Here is a 14,711-nt window from a genome sequence, read left to right as displayed (position 1 = left end):
AATCTTAAAACTAAAAACTATTTTGCAACCGATATCCAAGTGGTTTGTGTACTAATGCAGAAATTCAGAGATACAACACTTTTTAATTCCAAAACAAATCCTCTTATTTTATTTTATGAAAATAAACAAAAGTAAAGCTTAACATGATTATTTGCAATCTTTTGGGTAGAAGCTTTTATTTCAAAACTTGTCAACAATAATCAACTCCCATTAAAACATTTGAGCAACAAAATAATAGTTTTGTTATTTTCTAACAAAATAAAGAGTTAATAATTTTATATATATACAAGTGTTATTGCATATATATATAAACAGACTGATTATCAGAATAAAAGTTTTACAGTTATTTAAGAGACACAGAGTTCAAATATTTATCAAAGAATATATATGTTTAGCAAATAGTTTTCCAAATTAAAAAAATGAAGTGTTTCTCACCATTACATTTTTAATTCTTATTGGCAAGAATACATCAATGAATTTGTGGCACTAATAGCCATAATCCCTGTTTGTGTTAATTCAGGAAAACCATGCTGAGTTCAATAAATTATTCTTTGGGTAGCACTGTTTAAGCAAACTAGAGAAAATTAGGATAAGAACAGTAAAATAATTGATAAGCCTCTACTATTATCTTAAGTTTACTTAATGTCTCAAGGATGCTTTCCCTTGGAATGAAAATGAATTCTAAACATTTCTTTCTCTTTCCACTTCACTTTCTTAAAGGGAAAACTAAGCTAGCAAAGTCTTAAAGTTTTGAAGTTTAAAGAGGTTGCTTTCTCTTACTTTCATCTTTAACATCTTTAACTTTTTCCTCTTATAATCAGCACATTAATACAACATTCAAAGCTGTTTTTAAAACCTACATATTTTTTATTGTCAAAATGAAGAGGTAATCTATAACTCTTAATAGTAGTGAATAATACAAGGAAAAGAGCAACCTACCAGATAAAAGTATCGAGGGAACAAATGTTAAACTCAAATATTTATGAAAAAATGTACTCTTAACCTGCACTCTTTATTCTTTAGATGATTCTGGAAATCTTAACAAATTGCCTGTTTTCCTTTCATTTGAAATATTGCTATCAACTTTTAGTACATTATCTCTTAATAGAAACAATGTCAATATTAATATGAATAATTATGTTAACATAAAGAAAAATTAAGATGAGTGAAGAGAACCTAGCCTCCCAAAGAATCACTGTGTGTACGTCAAAAACTGTTTCTTTAACAAGTTGGAAGAGCACCACTATTATCAGGTGTTTCTGTGAAGAAGTTACACTATCTGCAATGTGAAAGAAATGTAATTAAAGATCCTAAAGTCCACAGAACTAATTCCAAGGAAATGTTTCATAAAGAATTTTTTTTAAAAAAAGACAAATGATCTCAGCTATTCTGGAATAAATTCTTAGCACGAAGGGGATTAAATATGATTAATCAAATATGAAGCAGTGCAAATAGAAGGGAATTAGTTTTTTACTTTGATAGTATTGTAAATGGGTGGCAAAAAGAAAAATATTCATATATCAGTTGATCATACTATGCAACAGACAACAGAATGCTTAATGATAAACCTCACTAATTCAACCTCCCCCCCCCCTTTTTTTTTTAAAACTAAAGTACAGAAGGCTTTTCTGGTACCAATTATCAAAACATGTCTTTGTCAAAGTCACAGTAATTTTATTTTTTGCCATGATCTTTTTCAGATTCCAGAAGTGCAGATTGAATTCCTAATTTCTTAAGCTCTTCCACTAGGTCTCCACTTTGATGCATCTGTAGTAGTATGTCGCAACCTCCCACAAATTCACCATTGAGGTACACTTGAGGAATAGTAGGCCAGTTGGAATAATTTTTAATTCCTAAATGAAAAAGTAAAAGGAAGTTAAATAACATATGTTGCAAAGAGAGTAGCTTCAGATTAGAATGGAAGCAGCATAGGGAAATGGATAATGTAAGAATACAGGAGCTGACATTGTATATATAAAACAAAACATTTATGAGTCTAACAGTGGGGAAATGTTTACGTAGGAAAACTAAAAGAGAAGAGATCTCCATGCGCAGAATAAGAATGCCCACTTTTATCCCCCTTGTTTATTATATTTTTTGTTATAATTTACATAATTTCATAAAACAACAATTAGTATGTTTTTCATCTGTTATACTGAAAGATGGCAGTATAAAGTGGCTAAACCAGTTAGATAGTTAATTACAGTCTGAACAAAGGTGTACCCATTCCAAGCAGCTACATTACACACTAATAATCATTTTGTTTTTAGCATTTGTTGTAATATACAGACTCAAAAAATTCTAAAACTGGGAATCACATATGAAAAATCTAGGTTTTAAATAATAATATACAAATAGTAAGATTAATAAAATATTTTACTGTATTTCTCTTTCCAAAAAGAATATTTTTATTTTAGATTCCACAAACTATTTCGTTCAAGCACAATAATCTACTACTCTTATTCCTTGTATGATCTCTCCCATTTTTAAAAAACCAATACAATACCTATTTGCCCTATTTACTGGTGCATGAACTTATTAACATTCGTAACTGATCTTAATTTTAGAAACAATATTTGGCTATCAATTAAAATTCCAGCAGAGTTGCTTTGTCAAAGAACTACAGAATTATTTAAAAAATCATGCTATGTGTAAAAAACATTTTCAAAAATCTATATCTTAAAATTAAATCTAAGTTTTTACATTAAATATTTTGAAATATTTAAATATTATGGTACCCACTGGAACTCTAAAATTTTTCACTATGTACTAATTTAAAAAAAGCTGCAAAAGGAGTGTTTTTTGTCACCATGCCCTGCTGAAGCCTTCAGTTCTATTTGCCAATCTATTTTCATCCAAATTCTTATCTCTTTCTAACAGGTCCTGGATAGTTCAGTGTGGTGTAGCTTGTTACGTATGTATGGCATAATTTTTCTCATTTCACAAAGCACAGAAAGTCAAGAAATGGCATTCTTAACTATAAACCTCTTAAGTATGGTACTATGCCATAAGTTCACAAATTAATTATAAATAATGCAGTGTAACTTTAATTCGTAGTTACCATATATATGTGTGTTTGTTGTACATACATACATGTACACACACTGTATATGTGTGTAATTGGATATTATGCTAAAAAGCAGAGAGGAGAAAACAAACAAGGAAGAATTCTTTGATACACATAAGTAAAAACAAAACCATATTTAAGTTAGCACAGGACAGATTGTATTTTAGGTTTCTACTTTATTAATGTAAACCTGAATTATATAAACTAATCTTTATAATTTTATGAAATGAAAGATGCCTTAAATCACTTGCCAATTCAGATCTTGTATAGAGTTTCTAAAGCATCTTCTGGAAGAACTCCATCTTCAGGCAAGTAAATTTGGGAATAGTTAAGGGAGTACTGCGAAGCCAATCCAGGGAATTATAAAGCAATGTTTTAATATTTTCCCCTCAAAACAGGGAACCATAGCTATTTTTTCCAGCAAGGTCAGGCCAATTCAAATGAGCAAATATGGTCCTCATGGTAGCATACTGCAAAATCATAAATAACCTTTTAAATTTACACATTTTAAATTGGGCTTGGCAGCTTATACAAACCTAATGTAAAGGTGTAATATAACAGGTATAATATGCTCCAGGTAGTAAAGGAGGACTCTCAAGTTGCAGACCTACCCTTTCATAGATAGTATTCCATATCAAATCACCAATGGAATTTCCTGAGCAACCTAACAGAGTTATCTGTCTTGCTAAGCTTAAGTGTTAATATATTCTCTCCCACACAAACAAACCCTCACTCTCTTCAGAAAACAAGAAAATACTTTAACAATCTCACCAGAACAGTAGCAGTGGCAATCTGCCAGTGCAATGAGATGGCACTTGTTCCAGCCTGCTTAAGCCTGAGAGAGGTGAGAGAGGTGATCTATTTAAGAAAGACCAAAATCGAACATAGCATGCACTTTCTGAGTCCTAATATTTAGTAAGCCAAATTGCATGGATGCTATTTTGTTTATGTGATTCTATTTTCTGAATTAGTGTAAAATTAGGTAAAAAGGAGAACAAAAATGATTGTTTTAATCAGGCAGAAAAGACCACAAGCTGCCTAGAATGCTTTGTATCTCAGATTTAAGCCCCCAAAATGTGGGCTACATCTATAGTAGCAATGTATCTGCCTTCACCTAGCAGTTGTCTGCATTTTTCTTCTGATAGTCTTAGTCATGATGAAGGCAAGCAAGCGGAGCACAAATGAGCATGTTCTCTTGTGAAAAGACAGGCCTGAACAGAGACCATTACTGCCATTGTCCAACATCCCCCACTCCCCATTCCCTGCATGGTTAAGTCTTGCAACAGAAAACTGTTTGCAATTTAACATTCTTGGTGTGATCAGCAAGAATGGATGTCCCCTGTCCAGTCATCAAGTAAGTCTAACTTGCTTCTTAAGATAACTGAGGAAAAACAAAAGATTGGACCGGAGGCGAAAACAACAAATGCTTAGGAGGAAAATAAAAGTGATGCATGTAACCTAAAAACTATTAACGAAATGCAGGAAGGGGGCTAAAAGGGGGGCTCTCAATGGCTGAATAGATCTGGAGCTCTGTGGGGCTCAAGTCAGTTGGAAAGGAAGGCTGAGCAAGGGCAACGCCTACCTTGCCGGAGGTCGGGATCCTGGAGGACATCGTAAGCACGATAATCATTAACACCATGAAGGCGCAGAATCTGCACCACCGCGTTGCTGAAGCCGCACTGGGGCTGGGCCGGGCTCCCCTTCATGAACACCACCACCGGATGTGCGCGCACCAGTCGCTCAACCGCCTCCTTCGACCCATCGCCCCCGCCACTGGAGCTCGGCCCCCCCTGACTCAGCTGCTGCACAAGATATCCCGAGGGTCGTGAGCGTCCAGCCAGCCGCAAGGCTACAGGTAACCGGCAAAGTGACCCAATCATGACCACCACAGGGGTCGCCTCCTCGACTTTGCCGAAGCGTCTTCCTCTGGAGCGACCTTCCACGCTTGGGACCACCCAGAAGCACTGGTTGGGACAGTTGGTCCCGCCCGCTTGTCAAAGTAGTTCTATGAAAGGTAGAAGTTGGTGTCAATCACTTTTCAAGATATTGGCAGCAGCTATGAAAGGCTGCCTACACTTTAGCCCTGCGCTGTGGACCAATCTGGTGGAACCAAGTTACGCTTCTACATTGCGATTAGCTGAACTCAAGCTCCAATTGCAGCACTGTGGGTCGGGCCTTTAAAATATTTTACTGTAAAAGCATCCTTGCGGGTTTTTTTCGACTGTGAAGGAATGGGCGCGAGGGTCTTTCTTTGGCGTGTGCAGTAAGTAAGCAAGGAGATAGAGCGAGTTAGGATCTTGAAATGTGAAGCTGACAACATATTTTTTTGAAATTCTGCTCCAAAGAAGAATGATAAGGAGGCACTTTCCTTTGCATGCCGGGCAGATATTGAACTAACAGAAAGGTAGCGTGCATTAAGATGAATCATAATTGTCGTCTGTATAAGATCAAGGGCATCTTGATACTGTAACTCGGCGTTACTCTTTATTAGGGTTTGCTTGGGATGGAATTGAATTTTAGAAGAGGAACGGGGACTCTTTAACTGCAGTCTGGCTCCCAACTCCCAGGTTTCTATAAACGGCTTACCTAATGGATATCGCCAAATTTTCCAGTTTCAAAGTAAAGGATTATATCAGGTTAAGCAGCAGGCCTATATATTTCTTCTGTTGTGGAGCTGATTAATTTTAAGTTTAATAGCAGTGGTGGGCTTCAATTTTTTTAGAACCTATTCTGTAGGTGTGGCCTGCTTTGTGGGAGTGGCTTGGGGGTCATGTGACCAGGTGGGAGTGGCTTGGGGGTCATGTGATTGGGTGGGCATGGCCAACTTATAAAATGTGGTGAAACTCACTTAACAACGTTCTTACTTAGCAACCAAAATGTTGGCTCAGAAACTCTGGCATTTGAAGTGTGCGAGTCTTAAAACTGCCAAGTTACCCTTGCACCCCTACCCTTAAGAAAAAAACTCCTGGGATGTTCAAACTTGACAGCTTTAAGACTTGTGGACTTCAACTCCCAGAATTCCTCCTCCAGTCATGTTGGCTGAGGAACTCTGACATTTGAAGCACGCAAATCTTAAAGCTGTCAAGTTACAAGACCCTTGCACCCCTAACCCTTTACAACCCCCCCCCAAAACCCCTAAAACTTTATTTTTTAAAGCATTTTGCACCCAGGGAAAGTCAGAACAAGGCACACCAGCAACACACCACCTCCACTGACCTTGAAGTCTTTCTCTCGCTCCGACAAAACCCTCGGCGCGCTTCACCTGTGGTCACCCCTTCAACCTCCCATCCGTGGAGGATACATGGTGATCCTCCTGGAGGGGAACCAAGGGCCACTTTCCCCCACCTCCCGAATAGCACGTAGGCTGAGGAAAGTGACAGGGGAGAGGGGAGCTGTTCTTTTTTTTCGCTTCCCGAAACAAAGCGACGTGGTGACTGCAGCAGCAGATGTGGCTGTGGCGACTGAAACACAATCCCGAGCAGTCAAATTACAGGCTTTGGGCAGAAAGTCGTGTTGTGGACTTCAACTCCCAGAATTCCTCTTTCCCTTTCCCTCCAGAGAGCCCGTGCCGAAAGTCAGGAGGGGATGGGCTGGTTTGAATGCGGGCGAGCAAGCGGTTTAGTGGCCCGCCTTCTTTGCTCAGGTGAATGGAGAAAGAAAGAAGGCATGCAATAGCCAAGGGCATGAGCTCTCTGGAGGACGAGGAAAGGTTCTTTCCAAAGACTGGCTTCTTTCCTTTCCTGCTGCGGGTGGAAAACAGCCAATTCCTGTTGTTGCTAGAGTAGTTTTTGCTGAATGCAGCGCGACGGCAGGACTCTTGCCATCGCTGAGAGCTTCTCTGGCAGCCGCTTCTTGCCATCGCCGCCACACCAGATTCAGCAAAAGTGGCCCCAGCACAACGGGTCATGCTTGGGGAAGGGAGAGCCATAACTGACTGTCCAGGATTGTGCTTCTGCCGCCGCTGTGAAAATGTCTGTTTTCCAGCTGCAGGAGGGAAGGAAAGAAGCCGGTCTTTGGAAAGAACCTTCCCTCCCCCTCCAGACAGCCCATGCTCTTGGCTATCATATGCCTCCTTTCTTTCTGTGCCTGCCTGAGCAAAGAAGGTGGCCACTAAACTATCCAGTCACCCGCATTCAAACCAGCCCGCCCCCTCCTGTCTTTCAGCATGGGCTCTCTGGAGGGGGAAGGAAGGTTCTTTCCTTGCCTCCTGCAGCTGGAAAACAGACATTTTCACAGCAGCGGCTGAAGAACAATCCCAGGCAATCAGTTCCAGCTCTCCCTTCCCCAAGCATGTCCCATTGTTGCTGGAGCCGTTTTTGCTGAATCCAGCGTGGCAGCAGGATTCTTGCCATCGCTGGGAACTTCACTGGCAGCCACTTCTTGCCATCGCTGCCACGCCGGAAAGAAGCTGGTCTTTGGAAAGAACCTTCCCTCCACCTCCAGAGAGCCCATCCCAGGAGAGAAAAGGGGGCAGGTGGTTTGAATGCAGAGGAGTGGGCGGTTTGGGGCCAGCACCTCCTTCACTCATTCGGGCAAGCAGAGAAAGAAAGGAAGCTTGTGATAAAGCACCCCTGCCACCAAGGACGAAGGGGAGCACCTTCGCCCTCGGCTATTGCATGCCTCCTTTCTCTACCTGCCCAAACTAGCAAAGAAAGCAGGCTACCAAACTGCCCACTCGCCCACATTCAAACCAGCCCGCCTTCTCTCTTTTGGCATGAGTTCTCTGGAGGGGTACGGAAGGTCTCTCCCAAGACCTGCTTCCCTTATCTCGCGGCGCAGTTCCGGGATGGCAGGATATTCTTTTTCTCACTGGTACAGGGGCGTAGCCTTAACCCCTGCCTTCCTGCTGCCTCCAGTCCAGCCCCGTGCAATCTACCCACCGACCTGGGGACACTCCCAGCTGCAGTTGGCATTCTCCTAGCAATCCTACCTGGTTGCACCCCAGAGCATCACATGGTTGCGGTGCGGGGGCCGACTCAGGGCCCGCCTGGACTCCCGGAGAGGAAGGATTGGCAGGAGAAAGCCAACTGTTGCTGGCAATAGGGCACAAAGGAGCAGCCGCCCAGCAGCTGCTGCGTCCCATTGCAGATACCCAGGGTGGCCTCGATGTCCCGCCTTCCTGCTGCTTTCAGTCCCGCACAACCTGAGTCCTTGGGTGTAAGTAAGATCCTTATTATGGTCAAAGACCAGCAATATACATTTGTCTTTACACTATATTAAAAATACTAACATTAAAATATAATTAAAAGTATTTACATTAAAAGTGGATAATAACATTATGGTCCAAAGATTGTTAAAGGTATGTCCAGATAACAAGATGGTACTATACTGTAGCCAATTTTTTTCTTATGGACATTGCAGCAGCACAGAACTTTGCCACTGCATACGTGGTAACCGGGTTAGTGTCCTGGAGGAGAAAGCCTAGATAAAAATTGTCTGCCCTCCCTGGCAATCTCTCTAATAAGGGGAGAATATATGCAGATCTACAAGCTCTGTATAGCTCGCAGTGTAATAGTACATGTGAATTATCTTCCACTTCTCCTTTACCACATATACAAACGCGTTCGGCTATAGGTGTTCTCTTATACCTGGCCTGGAGGAGTGCTGAAGGAGAGTCCTTGGGTGAATGGCGGCATATAATTTAATAAACCAAACTGACCTCAGAACATTCTAGATGGCCTCTCCTTCATGTCCTGTTGCTGTCTGCAGCCACGTCCGAGCAGGTGCTGCGTCCCCAGAGCGGTCACATGGCAGTGGCGCATGGCCTGCTGACTGTCCCAGGGCCCACCCGGTTTCTTCTGGAGGGGCAGGCAGACAGGCAGCATTCCTCCCCCCCCCACCTCCCCGGCAGCCTGCAGCCTCGGAGCCTTGGCTGGACGGGCAAAGGAAGTGGGTAGGCAGGGCAACCATTGTGTGGATGAGCAGGGCAAGCGAGAGAGCGAACAGTGACCAGGCGGGCAGGGGGAGTGAGCGAGGGGGAGCAGGCAAGAGGGAGTGTTCCGGTACTGTCCCACCAGACGAAGGGGTTCTAAAAGGTACTGTAAAATTGACGAACCCCTTCTGGCGTACCAGTGCGAACCGGGAGCAACCCACCCCTGTTTAATAGCCATGTATATAGCAAGTATTGCGGGCCCAATTGGCAAAAGAAAGCTCAGGGCCGTGTTGTTTGTAATCAAGAGGAAGAGGCCTCCATCCTGCAGTGCATAGATAATGGTCACAATGATGATGATACAAACATCTACCAGAGATAAGGAACATGATACAAATTCACTTCTTTAGTATTTGTGTAAAAGTTCACAAGTCCAAAAGGGCAGTATCACAATTTTGCAGTGTCCATTTAATCATACATATTAGCATCATGAAGCCAGTCTTATAGTTTAAATGCTGTCTTTGTCTTCTGTATATATCTAGATGTTCTTCCTGAGTTTGTTATATTTACTCAATCATTTTATCTCAAGGCTAAACATATCATGCTGGAGCAGATACCTGCAAAAACTAGCATTAGACAGTAAAGTTTGGCATGGGAAAAAAATTCAAGAGTCACATGTTATATGTTCAAAATTCATAATTCTGAACACATAACAGTTATTGGGGTTATTAAATTCCTATGATTTGAGAATGCATATATTAATGTGACTTAAACATGACTACAGTGAACTTAGACACTGCTACACTACCATTAGAAGATGGTCTGTCTCATGACTTATTTATACTGGAATTAGCAATGAGATGCCATAAGTGGATTGGAAAAATGGGATAATAAAATTATGTGTTCTAAAGAAAAATACAGGTATTTGCTTACCTTATTTGTTAAGTGACTTTTGTTCCGCTTTACTACTTTTTTGACACAATTAAGTGAATCACTGCAGTTGATAATTTAGTAACCTGAAAGTTAACTGAATCTGGCTTTCCCAATGATTTTGCTTGTCAGAAGGTCGCAAAAGGTGATGACATGACCTTGGGGCACTGCAACCGTCATAAATATGAACTACCATAGTTGCCAAGCATCTGAATTTTGATCACATGAACATGGGGATACTGCAAAGGTAACTATGGAAAGTGGTCATGTCACATTTATCAGTACTGTTGTAATTTTGAATAGCACTAAACAAACTGTTGAGGATTACCTGTATTTAAATAGTAATATTATTTCAGGGGGAGGACTTATTTCAATAATTATTGCTGCTGAGAATGCAGGTAAAAAAATTATAATCATAGGTTGATATTGAGAACAAGCATCACAGCATGATTTTTTCTATAAAAAATGTTCAAATTCCAACCTCACAACAGAGGTTTGTTTTTTTTTAAGAAAAAAGATGTTTCCTCAAAATTCTAAAAAGGTAACTAGTGATCTACAAGAAAAACAATGGATGTTTGCGAGACAGTCAAGATTGTGTCTTGTGTGATCTACATTTTTGTAGGCAATATCCTATTTAATCAGCAATTTTAGAACTTGATACAATTAATTTGTTGGTTCTTTTTAAGTCTGCAGCCTTGAAATTGCCCTTAGTTGACTTGTACTCTGGGCATATTGGGTTTGCAAAGAGTATACAACTGAGGAAGCCGAGGCAGGACTGTAATAAAAGCAGCAACAGCTCCATGTGCAATATTCCTCTGACATATTTTACACTGTTACCACGGAGATGATGATTATTCTTGTATCATTATCCATCTGTCAGCAGTAAGAGTAAATTTGCAGTGTGATATTGTTCAGCAAATGAAGAATTTCTACTGAATACATTAAACTGCTATATTTATTTATATTGTTTAAAACCAAGTAAAGCATCTCTATATACTCCAAATATATATTTAAAATGTATGACTATTGTTTTTGGTGTGCTTCTGTTTTCAGATTGCAAGATATAATTGAAGATTGTATCTCAAGAACTTGCTTAATATTTAAGTATGCACCTTTAGATCTTATCTTTTTTAATTTTGAAAGTTAATAACACAGAAGAGCGAAATGATAGTAAGAGATATTCTACTGTGTATCTGAAATAATTTCTCTCAAATGGATACTGTGCTTACAGTTTAATTATCCATCTTGTAGGGGATATACTAATGAAACTATTGAGCAAAGTATTGTTGTATACAGTATGGATCAAACTAGAAATTGTTCTGATAACAGTTTTTCCCATAAAAGCTACTATTTAGATCCTAACCATTATTTTAAATGCTATTATAATTAGTATATTGAATGTGCTCAAGATCGTGGTTTAATGTTATATTTTGCATGGATTGTTGCAATATTAATACACATTACATTGCATGATTATGATGTTTTGCTCAATGAGATTGCTACTCAAAATGCTCTATGATTGTCTTAGATGTAGAAACAAGTGCTCAGAAATTTTGACTAGACAATGGTAAATGTATCTCATTTCACTTGCATTAAAAACAATTTTGTCACAGCTGAAATAAAATATATCTAACATACTGAATTCTTTTCTCTTTGGTAATGACTGGGATCAATGTGAATAGAGGCCCTAATAATAAGATATATATTAAAAATTGATGAGCCAGATCACATACTCTAAACAATTGGGTTTAGTTTTTTTGATTTCTGGAGTAGTTCTTTTTTAAATTTATAATTTTAATATTTAAACAGGAATGATATTATTATCCAACCCAGAAAGCTTCTAGTTGCAAATTCTATCCTATTTCCCCCAAAATAAGACCTTGGATAAGCCCAATTGGGCTTTTGAGTGCATGTGCTTAAAATAAGCCTCACCTGAAAATAAGCCCTACATGAAAATATTACAACACAGCAGCAGCCATGAAGTGAGTACGCTCACCTCCTTCTACACCTCAAAAATAATAAGACCTCCCTGAAAATAAATCCAAGCACTTATTTCGGCAGTCAAAAGAAAATAAGTCCCGGTCTTATTTTTTGGGAAACACAGTATAAACATTCCTTTGATCATGTTAATGAATACATTTTATCTTCAGGTTTTGAATTTCAAGCAAAATTACATGTTTAAGAGAAAATTACATGTTTAAGGGATGTATTTTTGAAAGAGAGGATATAAAAATCCTATATTAACAATTGCAACTGAAATAATACTTTTTTCTGGTCCCAGGTTGTACAATAATTTACACCCATATGTGTTTGGTCCCATATAATTAAAAGAATCAGTCATATATAAAATTAAGGCCAAAGAATAGTGGTTAAAGAAACTCTGCATTATTTTTTAACAGCTTTCATTCCATTTGATATGAATACTTTAGTTCATTAGTGCATATAATGATTTTATATTATACATATTCAGAAGGTTTCAGAGATTTTAAATGCTGGTACTTGCTCCATTGGACAGATCAATGGCTGTTGTTAAGAAACTAAAATAAATGTAAAATTTCTCTTTACTTATTGGTGTATTTTAATTGTATAAAAGGAATTAATTGTCCAAACCACCAAGACAATATTGCATTTACATGTCACATGACAAACACATAAAATTAAGCCTGTGTTAGCTTAACTGTGGTTTGAATAAAGCACACAATTGACTGAATTCACAGAACACACAAAGATAAAATATATATTGTGTTAGTATCATATGTGGACGATCAATGAAATCAATATACTTTTATTTTTCTCATGATTTGAAAATAAAACATTTATCTGCGAAGCAATAGCAAGCAACACCAAATTTGGAAAATTGGATTATTTTTCCTAGAAAAATAAAAAAACATTACATTGAAATATAAACTCTACTCTTACAAAAAGTGAGATAAAATCCACACAAGTGGAAATGTGACAGAACTAACAATAATAATAAAAAGTGTTAAACATGAGAGAATTTTGTTCATTTTCATATATCTGTTCCTTCAGGCTGCAAATCAGAATGACTTAAGGAACAATATGTTATTTATTCTAAAGCTCACCTTGTTAAAGTATCATGCCAAGCAACAGTTGGCTAAATTATGGAAAAGAAATCATATAAGCATAATCCATAGCTAAATAAAACAGAAGAAAAGCCATTATAAAGTATGTTGTGTTTAGTCTTACAAGAAAACAAAAACATCAATTTAGGGACATCCTTTTATTAATCTGTATAAATAGGCAAAAAAATCCAATAGCAGAGAAGTATTTTAATATCTGTCAAGAATTAGATATCAGCCCAGAGACCCTCCAAGGGATTATTTAAGAATATGAGTGATAACACTATATAGCAGACACTGTAAAGGAAAACTATTATTTAGTGACTTTATAACTTTTATTACACAGAATGAAAGGTCTTGTAAAATATTCTAGAAACAACAAATTCATAAAGTAGAAGGAAAATAATTGGATGTTCAAAAAACATAGTGCAATCTGGATTTTATTAAATTGCTCAAATAACTAGCAAACCCTTTGTAGATACTATTCAGGACCTTATTTAAAAGTGGAGGTAAATGTAAGTAAAGCCAAAAAGAAGATACATACTGTGATACATTGTTTACTGTAATATATATGAAGCCAGCAAATATTAAATTCTTTGTGATTGCAAAAGTTATGTACGCCTATATAATTGTACTACTATCCTTAAACAGTATCCCATTTTCACAGATACTACCCAGAAAATCAACTGATTGAACATTATTGCAATATCAAATCTATAAAGATTACCTTTCATAAACATCATCCTATAAAGTTTAGCTTTTTGTCAATGGGATGTGATAGAGTGAGTAAAAGCAGAATTCCTGAATTCTTGCATCAGCTCCTATAACTGGTTATTCTTCATTCGTAAATTGGACTTCTTTGCTAGCACATTTCCCCCCTATACTGAATAGTAGAATTAGATCAAAGGAAAAACTGTTAACAGCAGTCAGGTTTGTATAGAACCGTGATGGTGAATCTATGGCACATGTGCCATATCTGCTGGCACACAAGCCATCAGCTCCAGCGGGCATGCATGAGTCAGCCAACTGATTTTCGACCTTCCAGAGGGCTGGGGGAGACCATTTTCACCCTCCCCAGGCTTCAGGAAAGCCTGCAGAAAGCCTCACTTTCAATTTCAGTACCGGCCTCCGGGGGATTGTCATAGCCCAGTGATGGCGAACCTTTTTTGGCTGGTGTGCCATAAGGGGGGGGGAGCGCAGGGGGTTAGTGCACGGGCATGGAGTGTGTTTGGTGCGAATGAAGATGAATGTACCCACTTTTAATTTTAATTATATTATTGTATTACTGTATTTTATATGTTTTAATGATTACAGTGGGATATGCTTGACAGAGTGTTTGTGGGGTGTATATGAGTGGACTGAGAGTGCAGCCTGGTGCCCCCTCCACTGAGTGCACAAGCAGAAGTGGATGGGGGCCCGGCTCTGCCTCCCAGTCCGGAGTGTATGATTTGTATGGCCTGCCGAGGAGAACGGGGGCTTTGGAAGAGAGAGGGGAGTCTACGGGCGCGGGGTTGGGCCAGAGCATTACGGGAGGGGCAGATACGACGGGAGCTTCAGGGCTAGCCATTACCGGGGAAGGAGGGTTCGCTATGTCACAGCGATTCCTCCTTCCGGCTCTGTTAGCTCCACTCCAGGACCAGATGGCGAGAGTTGTCAGGGCCCTGGTCTCAGGCTGCTGTTGCTAAATGCCAGGTCTGTGGTTTACAAAACTCCCCTCGTCCGGGACCTAATATTAGACGAGGGGGCAGACCTGGCATGTATTATT

The 14,711-nt window shown here is 39.1% G+C and overlaps 1 protein-coding gene, 1 long non-coding RNA gene and 1 other non-coding gene across 3 annotated transcripts; 2 read left to right on the top strand and 1 right to left on the bottom strand.

Annotated features, from left to right (window-relative positions):
- Positions 1–79: 79 nt before the first annotated feature.
- Positions 80–5,032, bottom strand: GLRX5 (glutaredoxin 5). The gene is made up of 2 exons (XM_014064044.2): positions 4,650–5,032; positions 80–1,853 (listed from the first exon to the last, which is right to left on the bottom strand). Exons 1-2 carry the CDS (start codon positions 4,945–4,947, stop codon positions 1,675–1,677), a joined length of 477 nt encoding a protein of 158 aa, XP_013919519.2. The 5' UTR covers positions 4,948–5,032; the 3' UTR covers positions 80–1,674.
- Positions 5,033–5,268: 236 nt separating this feature from the next.
- LOC148045930 (uncharacterized) lies at positions 5,269–13,509 on the top strand. Its single transcript, XR_015696254.1, has 3 exons — positions 5,269–5,471; positions 9,999–10,113; positions 10,920–13,509. It is a non-coding gene; the product is annotated as an uncharacterized LOC148045930 (long non-coding RNA).
- Positions 10,551–10,823, top strand: LOC148045931 (small Cajal body-specific RNA 13). The gene has a single exon (XR_015696530.1).
- Positions 13,510–14,711: the final 1,202 nt, after the last annotated feature.

The sequence above is a fragment of the Thamnophis sirtalis genome, unplaced genomic scaffold (assembly GCF_051295495.1).
Source record: "Thamnophis sirtalis isolate CommonGarterSnake01/CBP01778 unplaced genomic scaffold, rThaSir2_p1.2 scaffold_4, whole genome shotgun sequence".
NCBI lineage: Eukaryota > Metazoa > Chordata > Lepidosauria > Squamata > Natricidae > Thamnophis > Thamnophis sirtalis.
This window is presented reverse-complemented; position numbering and strand designations above follow the sequence as displayed.

What these genes read in the sequence shown, in the direction of transcription:
- GLRX5 (XM_014064044.2), bottom strand. Translation starts at nt 4,947, where the DNA reads ATGATTGGGTCACTTTGCCGGTTACCTGTAGCCTTGCGGCTGGCTGGA. An exon ending in GGATCCCGACCTCCGGCAAG is followed by an intron (nt 1,854 to 4,649) that starts GTAGGCGTTGCC and finishes TTTTTCATTTAG; the next exon opens with GAATTAAAAATTATTCCAAC.